The 16196-nt window shown below is 49.4% G+C and overlaps 1 protein-coding gene and 1 long non-coding RNA gene across 2 annotated transcripts; one reads left to right on the forward strand and one right to left on the reverse strand.

The window, feature by feature from the left end:
- Positions 1-128: 128 nt before the first annotated feature.
- On the reverse strand, positions 129-5282 carry LOC102899897 (5-hydroxyisourate hydrolase-like). The gene is made up of 5 exons (XM_019820217.2): positions 5258-5282; positions 2816-3114; positions 2230-2369; positions 857-992; positions 129-401 (listed from the first exon to the last, which is right to left on the reverse strand). Exons 1-5 carry the CDS (start codon positions 5280-5282, stop codon positions 312-314), a joined length of 690 nt encoding a protein of 229 aa, XP_019675776.2. The 3' UTR covers positions 129-311.
- A 520-nt stretch (positions 5283-5802) lies between these two features.
- LOC111558063 lies at positions 5803-7691 on the forward strand. The gene is made up of 2 exons (XR_002738570.2): positions 5803-6446; positions 7464-7691. It is a non-coding gene; the product is annotated as an uncharacterized LOC111558063 (long non-coding RNA).
- The last annotated feature ends 8505 nt before the right edge of the window (positions 7692-16196 follow it).

The following is a 16196-nucleotide window of genomic DNA, read 5'->3' on the forward strand; positions in this document are numbered from 1 at the left end:
TGTTGCCTGGCTACGTGGAGGAGAGGCACCGCCAGGGCCCGTGGTGCCCTGACCACTTCCTTCCCTGCTGCCCTCCTTCCCACCTCGGGCCAGGGCAGCACCACCCGAGCCCAGGAACGGCAGCAGCCTTGCAGATGCCAGCACTGACTTTATTGATGCCTGAGACTCAGCAGCTACTGGAATTTGGGGGGCCAGAATCTCCCACAGGGAGTGTGAACTGGTGCCCTCTGTTGAGGTGTCCCAGTGAGCTGTGGGGATGGGATTGATGCTCACAGGCCAGCAGTTGTCCAGAGGAGGCGATGGCTCAGCCACTAGCTTCCTCGATACGTGGTGTAGGACCACGGGCTCAGCAGCAGGGGCACATGGAACCTGTGGGTCTCGTTGGTGATGGTGAAAACGACCTGAGAAGCAGAGAGGGCACCGGGACAGAGTGAGGGTCCGGTGCAGCACACAGGCAGCCCGGACTGTGGACCGGGGGCAGAAGTTAAGTGGGGCTGGAGCGCCCCGAGGGCCAGATGAAGCCAGTGGAGAACTGGAAAATGGTGAGGGCTGCGGATGGGGCTGAATCCTCCCCCGGAGAAAGCCCTCGGCTTGGGGAACTTGAAGGATCCGCCCTGAACAGGGTCAGGTGAGTGCCTTTGTCCACAGGGGCTGAGTCACTTTTGGCCCTGCCCCACAGCTTTACCCAGGGACAGGGCAGGGATGGGTGTGTTGTGGTAAAATCCCCGGACACCTTTCTTCCGAGAGCTCAAAGCAGGTGAACTCACTGCTTGCCACCGCCCAGGGAGAGGTGGGACCAGCCTGCCCACTGCAGGAATCTTGGTGAATCACAGGCCTCCACCCCTCTGGCCCTCACCTCCACATACGGGTAGAAGCTCTCCTGCCCCCTCTTCTTCCAGTAGCCCTCAGTGTCAAAGGACAGCTTGTAGGTGCCTGCCTTCATCGGGCCTGGTGGCAGGAGCCCCGGGCAGCGGCCATCCGAGTCGGTGTAGCTGGGGAGAGTGGAGTCGGAGGGAGTGAGGAGTCACCCCTGCCTGGCTCTCCAGGGTCGGTCGGCCCATGGCCTCAGACGCCTCCACAACCTGAGTCACCGGGAAGGCCCTGCAGCAGGCCACGTTCTAGGGCCTGGGGTCTGGAGCAGCTCGGGGACACCACTGCAGTGTCTTTTTAGGGAACTCCAGTACGGAGAAGCAGAAAAGGAAAAAAAAAAATCTATTCCATGAGCAACAATCCCTTTATACTGGCATATATTTTTCTAGATTTTCTCTATGCATAACTATGCTTATTCATAAACTTGGAAAAATACTCTAAAATGGATTGTTCTATTCATACTGTTTGACAGCTTGCCCTTTTCATTTAATATATTGTGTGTGGCTTTCTGGATCAGTAACTGTCCCCAAACCCCCATCCTCATGGTGGCCTGTTTCCAGCTGTACCGAGTGTCTGAATGGAGGGTCCTGAGGGCCTGGCGCTTTGCTCACTGATTAGCGCCCAGTCACGTCTGGAAAGTTCTCCCATCGTTCCTGCCACCTGTGCTTTCAAGTTTCTGTGCTGCGACTGGAAGGAGCAGCATGTACCCACACAGTTTATGGGGGAGAAGTTGGGAATGGGTCTCTAGGACCCTGCGGGGGACTCCATATATTCATTCCTTCAAGAACCTGGAACCCCAGCCTCTGCGAAGGGGCAAGGGGTGAGCTCTCTGTCCTCAGGCCCTGAACCCTTGGGGCCCAGCCGTCCACTCCCACCACCAGAGGGAACCTGCCTCCTTCAGGAGACTCACAGGGCGGCCCCAGCGCTACAAGGCAGGGCCTGGGCTGGGCCTAATCCAGCGCAGCCTGGGGCAAGGGGCCAGGGCCTGCCGAGCCGCCCACCTTTTGCTTGCCTCTCGCTGCCTTAGTCTCCGCGACTATAAAAGGGGTAATTATGGAGCCTGGCCACAGGCTGTAGTGAGAATAAGAACACAAGAAAAGTGTTCAGTGCACTGCCTGGCACAAGGTTACCTGTTAATCACGGGGACAGTGAGGCGTTCAGATGACACTTCAGGCCTCAGCCAACCCTGCCCTCAGGGAGAGGCAAGCCCTGGCTCCCGCCCAGTAGGCACTGGGGCTGTGAGGCCGCACCAGTGTGTTCTTTGGACCCAAGGCTGAGGGGACCATAGCACGGTGGTCAGCACTGCCATCCAGCCCACAATTCCTGGCTATCTGGACTCTCTGTGACCCTCAAGCCTACCTTTTTCTCAGCTCCGTCCACTGCTGGCCATGGTCCTCGAGCCTGGACAGACGGAGGCAGAGGCCCTGGGCTGGGAGCCCTGAGGCCGTGTCCAGCACATGCGTGGTCAGCGGGCTGCTGACCAGCTCCATGCCTCTGCCCTGAACCACGAGAGAGGGACAGGGATGAGCGTGTGGGGCCCAGCCCTGTGCCCGCACTGGCGTAGAGACCGCAGCCCTCGGAGTAAACAGCCCCAGAGGACAGAGTCCCCAGCTGCCCCTGGACCCTGGAGGGGGCGGGGTTGGGCTGGAGTCGCTGAGTCAGCCGCGTGAGGCTGTGGGGCTAACACACTGAAAAACGCTTCATAAACAATGCTGGTCTGACCCCCATTCCCCCACACTAGACCCTACTAGGGCCCCCTCCCCTCCGCCCAGCCACTGAAGGGCATCTCACACACGGGCTTCCTTCTCCAGCCAGTCAGTGCGGGCAGGGGTTGGCCAGACCCCATCTCCTCGTTCTCCCAGAGCCCCTGGCTCATGCGCCACCTCGGACCATAGCCCCCAGGCCGCGACGAGCCAGGAACCCAGCGTCCGGACCCGCCCCCTACCTCCGAGGAGCCCAGGTGTCGCTGGAGCGCCCGCAGTCGCGGAGCGGCCCCCGAACTCATGCCGGAGCCGCCCACGTCCACCACCCCTAGAACGGTGGTCCTGGGACGCAGGTACCTGCCCGAGTCCGCCCCTGCCCTCACCCTGGCCCCTCCCAGGACCCGAGGGCCACGTGTCGGGCCAAACCCAGGTGGGGGGCGCGGCGCGGTGGCGGGGAGGGCGGCTACACCTCGGTGTCCACCAGGGGTGTCCGAGGGGGCTTCGCTGCGGAGCTCTGGCGTGGTGACGGGGGCGCACAGACCTGCGGGGGCCGCGGAGGCTCCTCCCAGGGCCGGAAGTGAAGTTGAGGGCACCGGCGGGAGGTGGGGTTTGGGGCGGGGCGGGGCGGGGGGCGCGGGGGCGGAGGGGGGAGGGGCGTCCGTTCCGGGTCTGTTGCGCTGCAGGCGGGGCGGGGGCGGGACGAGTAGGTCCAGCGGAGATCAGCGTGGGCCGCGAGCTGCCCTGACTGCCCTGACTGCCCTGAGAGACCACGTGACGGTGCCTCAGTTTCCTGTCCGGTTCTGTAAAACCCTCGGCAGTAACTCCCAAGGCTGAGATGAGGCGAAGCTGTCTACCTACCTCTCTCCCCTTACGCCCCTGTGGCCCCCCCACCTCTAGGGAGGCTCTGCACACTGACAGCTTAGGGCCTGGGAGAGAGGAGCAAGTGACAGAACTGAGCGGACGGGAACCAGTCCATCGCCATATTGAAGTTCTTGCACATAAAATATTTTATGTAACATAAGTAAGGGCACTCTATAGTTAACATCTGGAAAGGTCTACACCACCATGTTGGTTGACTGGTTGTGTTGCTCTAGGTAGGGAACCTTTTTCTTGCTGTCAAAGGGCATTTTCCAACTACTGGATGGTGAGCACGAACTGTGTGTAGGTTAAGAATCACACCCCTCCAAGTCAGGGAAGGAGACCCTCCTAGCAAAGGCTGGGAGTGTGCTGGTTACACCTACTTTGGAGTTAATTAAGAGATCTCTATTTGCGGGGCTCCTGGGTGGCTCAGTCGGTGGAGCCTCGGACTTTGGCTCAGGTCATGATCTCGCGGTTTGTGAGTTTGAGCCCCGAGTCGGGCTCTGTGCTGACGGCTCAGAGCTTGGAGCCGGCTTCGGATTCTGTGTCTCCCTCTCTCTCTGCTCCTCCCCTGCTCACGCTCTGTCTCTCTGTCTCTCTCTGTCTCTCTCTCTCTCTCTCAAAAAGAAATAAACTTAAAATCTTTTTAAATAAAAAAAATATCTATTTGAGATTTAAACACACATGACGTTTGGCTGGGATTATGTTTACAGGAGATAACCCCAAAGAGAGGCTCACACCTGTTTTTGCCAACTCCCGTGGGTACGAGGGATGAGAAACAACCAGATGTCTCCACTGGGGACAATTAAATAAATGAGCTCTGTTAACAGACCGGCATGCTCTGCAGCCCATTAAAGAGAATGAGGTCCACTTGCGTGTAACAGTGTCCTGGAGTAGTGACTAGCCGCAAGGCATGACACAGGGTGTAAACAGGGGGAGGCGTCTATAGCTTTCTGCTCTGAATGTGTGTATAGCTTCAGCTACATTAAAAGCTTTGCTCACTTAATCCTCACGGCCACCTCATGACGTAAGTATTATTAACCCCATTTTACAGAGGAGGCACAGAGAGGCCAAGACCTGGAATACTTTCTAGTATGCTACCAGCAGACTTACACCAGCGGCCACTCTGGGACAAGCAATTGTGGATGGGGTTACTTATTTTTGCTCTTTAACCTTTCTTTGAACTCTTAGATTTTTTATTTTTGTACTCTTAGAATCGCTAAGTCGTCTCAACTGCCATAAGTAAACTGACAAGAACAACAATGAAACCTTTGTGGGGGTGTGCCCTGTAACTCCCTTTCTAGAGACCTGACACTCTTTGCCCCAAGAGAGAACTTAGTGACCCGGAGAGAAGGTGGGGGGAAGGGAGTTGTCGCAGTTCCTTCCAGGGCCCCTCCGGGGCCCGTTCCCCATCCTGCCTCCACCCAGACGGGAACTTCAGTGTCTAGGGCCCCTGCCCCTTTCACAAGTCACTTGAGACCCTCAGCCCCTGCCTGGCATCCTGGCAGCCAGCCCTCTCTGAGAACCAAGATTATCATGGGGACATTGCATACTGGGAACTTCCCTAGTGAGAAGATGACAAGGTCCCTTATGGCACCTCTAGGCAAATTAGAATAAGGTGCTTCATCTTCAAGGTCCTCATCTACCAGAAAATTGTCATAGTAAATGTTTAAATGGCTCATCTGTGGATTCAAAGTTATAACATTTGAAAACACTTAAAAATGATAACACTTGCAGTGTGAGGTATATATGTATCAGGTCAGTGCACGGTCTGATTGGCTGTGCACGGTGCCTTGCCGATTCTGGTAACAGTGCTGGATACTCACCTGGGAGCTCATCTTGACAACCCATGGGGACCCTAGAAAGGCAAGCGTTTGGCGAAAGGCTCTGGTGGCCCATACTTACAGCCTCAGGCTCTCGTCCCCGCCGGCAGATGGAAAGGCACTGTGAGTCTGCCACTGGACAGTCTGTGTGAGAGAAAGTGAGGAGAAGGTCCTCATGGCTGGAGGTTGCCCTAAGGGGGAATGAGACAGAGGAGATCAGACCCTACAATTGTGAGCTGCTACAGTTCCTCCAACTTAAACACCGTCCCATGAGGTCTGCTGTCCCCCCCGGGGCCCCTCCCCATAGTCCTATCTCTCACTGGGTGACTGAGCCAGCCTGAAAAGGGGCTGCTTGATCTTACCGTTTATCTCCTCTCTAATCTAACTCTAAACGCAGCTTCGGGGCGCCTGGGTGGCTCAGTCGGTTGAGCGTCCGACTTCGGCTCAGGTCATGATCTCGCAGCCTGTGAGTTCGAGCCCCGCATCGGGCTCTGTGCTGATGGCTCAGAGCCTGGAGCCTGCTTCGGATTCTGCGTCTCCCTCTCTCTCTGACGCTCCCCCGCTCATGCTCTGTCTCTGTCTCTCTGTCAAAAATAAATAAAACGTTAAAAAAAAAATTTAAACGCAGCTTCTGCACAGCGCCCTGAGTACTCACTGGGCCCTTAGCACCACCATTTATGGGTACGGTTTGCCAGGTGCTGGTGGCCACAGGCAACATGACCTGAGCAGGGTCTTATGAGAGTGTGTGTGTGAGTGTGACAATTCGTGTGAATGTGTATGATGTGTGCGTGTGCACGTATGAGCTTGTGAGTCTGCATGGATGTTAGTCTGTGGGAGTGTGCATGAGTGACTGTTTTAATGTGATCTATGTGAATGTGAGTGTGCACATGTGAATGTGCAAATGGGTATTTGTTGAAGGTGTGTGTGACATGGGCCTGTATGTGTGCACTTTGTCCCTTAGGGTGTCTGGAGGCAGATCCTGCACTCTCTTCCCAGCGCGGGTGGTGCTGTGCCCACGGTCACCTTTGCTGTAACACAGCAGCCAGGCTGGACCCCCTGAGTGATTTTGCTCGGAAGCCTGGACAGCCTGGCTCAAGCCCGTCCTTGCCCCCTGGGATGCTGGGAGGATCGTTTTCACTCCTCAATCCTGTGTTTTCATCGCAATGTCAATCCTGTGTTTTCAGTAAAACAGGTAAGAGAACACAGTCCCTCCTCGTCAGCTTCTGGGAAAGATGTGTTGAGATAATGTACGCAAGCTCAGCCGCAACGTGGAGCTGGGCATCAGAGCATCACATCGACAGAGGGGTGTCGCCCAAAGATGAAACATCCAAGCCCCCGCCGTTGTCTACAGCTATGACAACAGCCGAAAATGTGTGGTTCTCCACGCTGTCCTCGTGCAGACTGGCTCGAGTGGAAATGACGCCTGTTTCTGAGTTGATGTCCAGCTGATGGCTGGGGTCGTGCCCTATCTGGTACCTGAAAGGGATAAACCCTCGTTCTTACAGGGCTGGGGCCATGTGTCCCCCAACCACCCTCCCGGGGCATAATGAGCTACTGGGGGCTGACAAATTTAAGTATTTCCTCCGGCCAGCTCTCCAGGCACGTGGCTGGGTCTCAGCCCTGGGTGCCTTGAGCAGGTCCGAACGGCAGCAAGGCCAAGCCACACCTCCAGTCCTACCTGATTTCCTGAGAGCGGAAGCTGTCTGGGTCCTGGGCCCTGTGGGATGTGATCTCCTGGCCCACACTGGTGTCCTTGGGCATTTCCACCATCTGTATCAGGGGTACAAAGACAGGGGCCTCATTCACGTCCAACACGTCCACGGTGACCGTGGCCGTAGAGGTGAAGAGAGATGCCAAGGGCACTGCATCCACCACTGTCACGTAAAGGACGTACTGCTGCGTGGTCTCAAAATCCAAGCCCTGAGGAACATAGCAGAGGGCGGTCAGGGGACTCAGGCACATAGCTTTCCAGGACTCGGCACAGGAGGCCTCCCTTTTGCTGGCCTGCAAGAACGCTCAGGCCCTGGCTTGCTACCCTCTGCCTGTCTTGAGGGAAGGCCACAGCTTGGTATGGCGGGCTGTGTTCCAAAGATGGCCACAGAACATCACCATTCGCACGTGCTTTCCTGAGCGCATCACCCAGAAGCGGGGCCCACGTCCCCTTCCCGTGAACCCCAGCAGGCTTCCACCGTGGTTTCTCCTACTGCAGGTTGCCAGTGTCATGCATCCTGACTTCAAGGCTTTGTCACCCAAGATGAGGCACCCCGCCCTTGCTCACTGGAGCGTGAAGTCAGAGAGCCCTGAGGTCACCATGCTATGAGGAAGCTCATTTGAGCCCCCGGCCTCCAGTCCTGGTCACCTCCAGTCCTGGCCACAACTGTGGGAGAGACCCTGACTCAGAATCACTGAGTCTTTCCTGAATTCCTGACCCATGGAGGTAAAAAACTGTTCCATTTTTTAAGCCACTGAGTTGTGTGTGGGGTGATTTGTTATGTAGCAATAGCGGCTGGTATAAGGAGCAACCAGAAAGCTCCCGTTTCTGAGCTTTGTAGGCCAGTTCTCGTCTCAAAGAACTGTGGTAGAGGTTTCATATCATCATGCACCCCTGGACTAGTCCTGAGCCGGAACTCCCTGACGGCCACGTGTGCCCAGTGCACTGGGGTAGAAGGCCCAGCCCCTGCCTCAGCATGGACATCATCCCAACCACGAATCTCAGAATTCCCTCTGGCCGAGGCTGGCCTGACCCGAGACCCATTGGCAGGGCAGAAGCGGCCATGACAGGGAGTGCTCTGTGCTGAGCTGGCGCTTGGATACTTCGCACTTAACATAGCAGTGAAGAGGGGGACTGTGGTGAGGGTTTTGGCTTTGCCGCTTACTGTGCAGCCCAAGCAGGTGACCTCACTGCTCTGTACCTCATTTTCCCCATCGTCACCTGTCCATAATTGCAGCACTTCCCTGCTGGAGTGAATACTGAGTGTGTTAGTACATAAACAGCCCGTGGCACTTCTTGGGACCCTGTGTTAGCTCTCTGTTTTATTATCCTGCACAGGGACAACATGGGTGGTGGGCCCTGAGCAGAATTATCTGAAAGAGTCCCCAGATGGTTGGGCCAGGAGTCAGCTGGGATTGGGTCCTCCTGGCTTAGGCCTCGGCACCACCCGCAAGGCATGTGGTTATTCCCAAGGGGTCGATTTGCCGCCTGCTGGCACAATACTCCGGTTTCATGCAGGTCGACAAATGTTCCGGGGCACGTCCTTGGTGGAGTTCTTGATTTTTAGCCCTTCTGTCCCCCAGCCTTGTCTAGATGCTGCCTTTGGCCTTGTCCATGTTTATTCTAGGTGTCCTGGCATTCTGGCACAAGGAGCAGTAAGTGACTCCTCCCCCCCCCCCCCCAGTCACTCCTCAGCCAAGCACAAGTTCCTGAGATTGTCCTTGTCCCCCATGACTCCTTATATTCCCTCTTGGTTTTTTTATTTTAATTTTATTATTATTTTTTAAATTTACAGTCAAATTAGCATATAGTGCAACAATGATTTCGGGAGTAGATTCCTTAGTGCCCTTACCCACTTAGACCATCTCCCCTCCCACACCCCCTCCAGTAGCCCTCTGTTTGTTCTCCATATTTATGAGTCTCTTCTGTTTTGTCCCCCTCCCTGTTTTATATTATTTTTGCTTCCCTTCCCTTATGTTCATCTGTTTTGTCGCTTAAAGTCCTCATATGAGTGAGGTCACATGGTATTTGTCTTTCTCTGACTAATTTCTTAGCATAACACCCTCCAGTTCCATCCATGTAGTTGCAAATGGCAAGATTTCATTCTTTTCGATTGCCGAGTAATACTCCATTGTATATGTATACCACACCTTCTTTATCCATTCATCCATCGATGGACATTTGGGCTCTTTCCATACTTTGGCTATTGTTGATAGTGCTGCTATAAACATTGGGGTGCATATGTCCTTTCGAAACAGCACACCTGTATCCTTTGGATAAATACCTAGTAGTGCAATTGCTGGGTCGTAGGGTAGTTCTATTTTAATTTTTTGAGGAACCTCCATACTGTTTTCCAGAGTGGCTGCACCAGCTTACATTCCCACCAACAGTGCAAAAGAGTTCTTTCTCTGCATCCTTGTCAAAATCTGTTGTCGCCTGAGTTGTTAATGTTAGCCATTATGACAGGTGTAAGGTGGTATCTCATTGTGGTTTTGATTTGTATTTCCCTGATGATGAGTGAAGTTGGGCATTTTTTCGTGTGTTTGTTGGCCATTTGGATGTCTTCTTTGGAGAAGTGTCTGTTCATGTCTTTTGCCCATTTCTTCACTGGATTATTTTTTGGGGGGGTGTTGAGTTTGATAAGTTCTTTATAGATTTTGGATACTAACCCGTTATCTGATATGTTGAGTTTGATAAGTTCTATATAGATTTTGGATACTAACCCTTTATCTGATATGTCGTTTGCAAATATCTTCTCCTATTCTGTCGGCTGACTTTTAATTTTGCTGATTGTTTCCTTCACTGTGCAAAAGCTTTTTATTTTGATGGGGTCCCAGTAGTTCATTTTTGCTTAGTTTCCCTTGCCTCTGGAGACGTGTTGAGTAAGAAGTTGCTGCGGCCAAGGTCAAAGAGGTTTTTGCCTTCTTTCTCCTCGAAGATTTTGATGGCTTCCTGTCTTACATTGAGGTCTTTCATCCATTTTGAGTTTATTTTTGTGTCTGGTGTAAGAAAGTGGTCCAGATTCATTCTTCTGCATGTCGCTGTCCAGTTTTCCCAGCACCACTTGCTGAAGAGACTGTCTTTATTCCATTGGTTGTTCTTTCCTGCTTTGTCAAAGATCAGTTGGCCATATGTTTGTGGGTCCATTCCTGGGTTCTCTATTCTGTTCCATTGATCTGAGTGTCTGTGCTTGTGCCAGCACCATACTGTCCTGATGATTACAGCTTTGTAATACAGCTTGAAGTCCGGGATTGTGATGCCTCCTGCTTTGGTTTTTTTTTTTCCAAGGTTGCTTTAGCTATTCGGTGTCTTTTCTGGTTCCATACACATTTTAGGATTATTTGTTGTCGTCCTGTGAAGAATGCTGGTGTTATTTTGATAGGGATTGCATTGAATATGTAGATTGCTTTGGGTAGTATCAATATTTTAACAATATTTGCTCTTCCTATTCAGGAGCATGGAATCTTTTTCCATTTTTTTGTGTCTTCTTCAATTTCTTTCATAAGCTTTCTATTGTTTTCAGTGTATAGATTTTTCACCTCTTTGGTTAGATTTATTCCTAGATATTTTATGGTTTTGGTGCAATTGTACATGGGATCAATTCCTTGATTTCTCTTTCTGTTGCTTCATTGTTGGTGAATAGGAATGCAACCGCTTTCTGTGTGTTGATTTTATATCCTGCCACTTTGCAGAATTCATGAATCAGTTCTAGCAATTTTTTGGTGGAATCTTTAGGGTTTTCCATATAGAGTACCACGTCATCTGCGAAGAGTGAAAGTTTGACCTCCTCCTGACCGATTTGGGTGCCTTTTATTTCTTTGTGTTGTCTGCTTGCAGAGGCTAGGACTTCCAATACTATGTTGAATAACAGTGGTGAGAGTGGACATCCCTGTCTTGTTCCTGACCTTAGGGGGAAAGCTCTCAGTTTTCCCCCATTGAGGATGATATTAGCATTGGGTCGTTCATATATAGGTTTTATGATCTCAAGGTATGATCCTTCTATCCCTACTTTCTTGAGGGTATTTATCAAGAAAGGATGCTGTATTTTGTCAAATGCTTTCTCTGTGTCTATTGAGAGGATCATGTGGTTCTTGTCCTTTCTTTTATTGATGTGATCAATCACATTGATTGTTGTGCGGATATTGAACCAGCCCTGCATCCCAGGTATAAATCCCACTTGTTCATGGTGAATAATATTTTTAATGTATTGTTGGATCTGGTTGGCTAATATCTTGTGGAAGATTTTTGTGTCCAGATTCATCAGGGAAATTGGTCTATAGTTCTCCTCTTTTGTGGGGTCTCTGTCTGGTTTTGGAATCAAACTAATGCTGGCTTCATAGAAAGAGTTTGGAAGTTTTCCTTCCATTTCTATTTTTTGGAACAGCTTCAAGAGAATAGGTGTTAACTCTTCCTTAAATGTTTGTTAAAATTCCCCTGGAATTTCCCCTGGAAAGCCATCCGGCCCTGGGCTCTTGTTCTTTGGGAGATTTTTTATTACTAATTCGATTTCTTTACTGGTTATGGGTCTGTTCAAATTTCCTATTTCTTCCTGTTTCAGTTTTGGTAGTTTATATATTTCTAGGAATTTGTCCATTATTTCCAGATTGCCCATTTTATTGTCGTATAATTTCTCATAATATTCTCTTATTATTGTTTTTATTTCTGCTGTGTTGGTTGTGATCTCTCCTCTTTCATTCTTGATTTCATTTATTTGGGTCCTTTCTTTTTTCTTTTTGATCAAACTGGCTAGTGGTTTATCAATTTTGTTAATTCTTTCAAAGAACCAGCTTCTGGTTTCATTTATTTGCTGTTCTTTTCCCAGCTCTTTAAGGTGTAAGGTTAGGTTGTGTATCTGAGATCTTTCTTCCTTCTTTAGGAAGGTCTGGATTGCTATGTACTTCCCTCTTATGACCACCTTTGCTGTGTCCCAGAGGTTTTGGGTTGTAGTGTTATCATTTTCATTGGCTTCCATATACTTTTTAATTTCCTCTTTAACTTCTTGGTTAGCCCATTCATTCTTTAGTAGGATGTTCTTTAGTCTCCAAGTATTTGTTACCTTTCCAAATTTTTTCTTGCAGTTGATTTCGAGTTTCATAGTGTTGTGGTCGGAAAGTATGCATGGTATGATCTCGATCTTTTTGTACTTGATTTGTGTCCCAGTATGTGGTCTATTCTGGAGAATGTTCCATGTGCACTGGAGAAGAACGTATATTCTTCTGCTTTAGGATGAAATGATCTGAATATCTCTGTTAAGTCCATCTGGTCCAGTGTGTCATTCAAAGCCATTGTCTTCTTGTTGATTTTTTGATTAGATAATCTGTCCATTGCTGTGAGTGGGGTGTTGAAGTCTCCTACTATTATGGTATTACTATAGATGAGTTTCTTTATATTTATGATTAATTGATTTCTATATTTGGGTGCCTCACATTTGGTGCATAAATGTTTACAATTGTTAGGTCTTCTTGGTGGATAGACCCCTGGATTATGATATAATGCCCTTCTGCATCTCTTGATACAGTCTTTATTTTAAAATCTAGATTGTCTGATATAAGTGTGGCTACTCTGGCTTTCTTTTGTTGACCATTAGCATGATAGATGGTTCTCCATCCCCTTACTTTCAATCTGAAGGTGTCTTTAGGTCTAAAGTGGGTCTCTGGTAAACAGCATATAGATGGATATTGTTTTCTTATCCGTTCTGTTACCCTATGTCTTTTGATTGGAGCATTGAGTCCATTGACACTTAGAGTGAGTACTGAAAGATATGAATTTATTGCCATGATGTTGCTTGTAGAGTTGGAGTTTCTGGTGGTGTTCTCTGGTCCTTTCTAATCTTTGTTGCTTTTGGTATTTATTTATTTATTTATTTATTTATTTATTTATTTATTTAATATTTTCATCTTTTCTCCTCTGAGAGAGTCCCCCTTAAATTTTCTTGCAGGGCTGGGTTAGTGGTCACAAACTCCTTTAATTTTTGTTTGGGAAACTTTTTATCTCTTCTTCTATTTTGAATGACAGCCTTGCTGGATAAAGAATTCTTGGCTGCATATTTTTCTAATTCAGCACATTGAATATATCCTGCCACTCCTCTCTGGCCTGCCAAGTTTTGTCAAAAGGTCTGCCACAAACCTGATCTGTCTTCCCTTTTAGGTTAAGGACTTTTTTTCCCTTGCTGCTTTCATGATTCTCTCCTTGCCTGGTATTTTGTGAATTTAACTATGATACGCCTTGTTGATGGTCGGTTTTTGTTGAATCTAAAGGGAGTCCTCTGTGCTTCCTGGATTTTGATGTCTGTGTCTTTCCCCAGGTTAGGAAAGTTTTCTTTTATGATTTGCTCATATAACCCTTGTACCCCTCTCTCTCTCTCTTCCTCTTCTGGGACCCCTATGATTCTGATGTTGTTCCTTTTTAATGAGTCACTGGTTTCTCTAATTCTTAAATCGTGCTCTTTTGCCTTAATCTCCCTCTTTTTTTCTGCTTCATTATTCTCCATAAGTTTGTCTCTGTATCGCTGATTCTCCATCCTTGCTGCCGCTGCATCCATCCATGATTGCAGCTCAGTTATAGCATTTTTTATTTTATCCTGACTAGTTTTTACTTCTTTTATCTCTGCAGAAAGTGATTCTAATCTATTTTCAACTCCAGCTAGTATTCTTATTATCATGATTCTAAATTCTGGTTCAGACATCTTGCTTGTATCTGTGTTGGTTAAATCTCTGGCTGTCATTTCTTCGTGCTCTTTCTTTTGGAGTGAATTCCTTTGTTTCATCATTTTGAAGGGAGAAAAGGAATTAATGAGGTAGAAAAAATTAAAATTAAAAAAATAAAATTAAAAAATTAAACACACACACACACACACACACACACACAATCGAATACGTGATGCTAGATCCTAGGTGTGTTTTGATTGTTGAAAGTGGCTTGATAGGTTAGATAAAAAAGGGGGGAAAAAAAGGAAATCGTTTGAAAACTTGAAAAAATGAATACACTGAAGTAGATAAAATGAAATGATGGAAGTAAAATAGAATTTGAAAAAAAATTTACACAAAAGTAAAGAATATAGTAGAAAAAATTAAAGAAAAATATTTTTAATAAAAATTGAAAATAAAAATGAATTTTTTCCCTTTCTGTTTTCAAGAAAAAGAAAAGAAACAAAAAAGAGAAGAAAAAAGAAAATTGAATAGATGGACCTGCTAACAGATTGAAATACGACTGAAATTACTTCGTTTTCCTGTAGAAGGCAGACTATGAAGCGCTTTATAGTCCATAAACCAAGCCGGTGGTGAGCCTTGTGTTCTTGAAGAGCGAAGTTGGCCCAGTTGGGCGGGGCTCGCTGTAACAGCTCCGCTCTCCACTAGATGGCGCTGCTAGCCTACTGGGGTGGAGTGTTGCAGGTAGGTGCGAATGCGCATGTGTGGGAGTGGTGAAAATAGCGCCGCCCAGCTATCCAGCCTGTTCTCCCAGATCAGCAATCGCGCACCGGTCCTCTGTCTTCAGCTCTCATCCACTCCCTGCTTTTTCACTCTCCGTGACCAGGCCCCAGTCCGTAACTCTCTCCTGAGTTTTGTCTTAGACGTGGCTGTTTTCCCTGGCCCCTTATTTCCGAAAGATTGCGGCTTTGACCCGTTCCGCCCCTCTGCGGGAGGGTCTCACCGAGCAATGGCCGAATGAGCAATGGCCGAATGTCGGCTGCACCCAGGAGCTCCTGCTGGACCCTGCTGTTGCCGGTACCCCGAGACTGCGGCCAGGTGCCAGGCCGCCCCCAAAAAAGTTCGCGAGACAGTGTAGCAGCAGTGTTTTAGGGACCATGGAAAATCACAACACACACGTGGCACCAGGCTTCACCCTTAATGATCTTGTTTCAGCACCAGCGAATGTGGCCGTTCTCTGGGGTCTTCTGCGACCAGGTGGCCTCAACAGTCTCTACCAAATGTTCTTCCAGCAGTGGAAGCACTTTTTCCCGTGTGGCCCAAGAACCTCCCGGACTCCACTCTGCTCCTGGGGATTCACACTTCCGACCCGAGCACCACCAGGTATGGAGCTGTGGAGTTTCAGACTCTGCATTCCCCTTGTTTACCGTCTTAATGGAATTTAAACCCTCGCCTTTCTCCTTTTTTAGTTCAGTCCCTGCGGCTGTTTCTAATCTTCCGCTTTCTCTCCAGCTGCTTTTGGGGAAGGGTGCTTTTCCCGTATTCTCCCCCCTCCCCAGTCTCCGTCCTCTCTCTGCCCGCAGAAGCACCTCCCTTCCCGCGGTTTCTCTCTCCCCCAGTTCAGCTCTCCGCGCCACATCCCTGCTGAATTCTGTGGTTCAGGTTGTGCAGATTGTTGTGTTAGTCCTCCAGTCAGTTTTCTAGGTGTGCAGGATGGTTTAGTGTTGGTCTGGCTGTATTTCATGCATGCAAGACACACAAAAAACTTCCATGCTGTGCCGCCATCTTGGCTCCCTCCCTCCCCTTCTTGTTTTGTTTGTTTGTTTGTTTTTGTTTATTTTTTTATGTTTGAGAGAGAGAGCAAGCGAGAGCGAGTGCAAGGATGTGCATGTGCGCATAAGCGGGGAAAGGGCAGAAAGAGAGAGGGAGAGAGAGAATCCCAAACAGGCTCAGGACTGCCAGCAAGGAGCCCAACGTGGGGCTTGAACTCTCCAACCATGAGATCATGACCTGAGCCGAGATCAAGAGTCTGACACTTAACTGACTGAGCCGCCCAGTTGCCTATCTTTTTGTTTCTCTCTCTCTTTTTGATAGTTTATCTTCAGTTTATCTGGGGGAATGGGGAGTAGATGGTTCCAGGTCCCTGTGACCACTCTGAAGACCACTGTGGCTCAGGGGACCTGGCTTCCTGCCTCTAGGGGTAAAGCAACAGTTCTAAGCATAAGGGAAGGGAGACAAATGTCTCAGATGAGACGACTGCTCAGGCATTGCTCAGAATGACTCTGGAGGCCTGAGCCCTCTATTCTTGAGCCTCCTGTTCTCTCCCCACTTCCTGTCCCACTCACCCCTTCTCAGTGCTTCTGGGGCCCCTCCCACTTTTGGAGGAACCCAAATGAAGACCCCTGTCCCAGTTTAGCTCTCTGAAAACATCCCAGGTTAGTGTTTTTCTGGGGAAAAGCTGTTAATTACGCAGCATTTCTGAGGTCCAGGGTGATGGCATGGCTGTTTTGATGCAAGGACCGGGGGGACCCCCATCTCAGTAGAAGGCCCCCACTGGGAAACTGCCTTCCTGGTGTGAGGAGTG

This window comes from Felis catus, chromosome E2 (assembly GCF_018350175.1).
Source record: "Felis catus isolate Fca126 chromosome E2, F.catus_Fca126_mat1.0, whole genome shotgun sequence".
NCBI lineage: Eukaryota > Metazoa > Chordata > Mammalia > Carnivora > Felidae > Felis > Felis catus.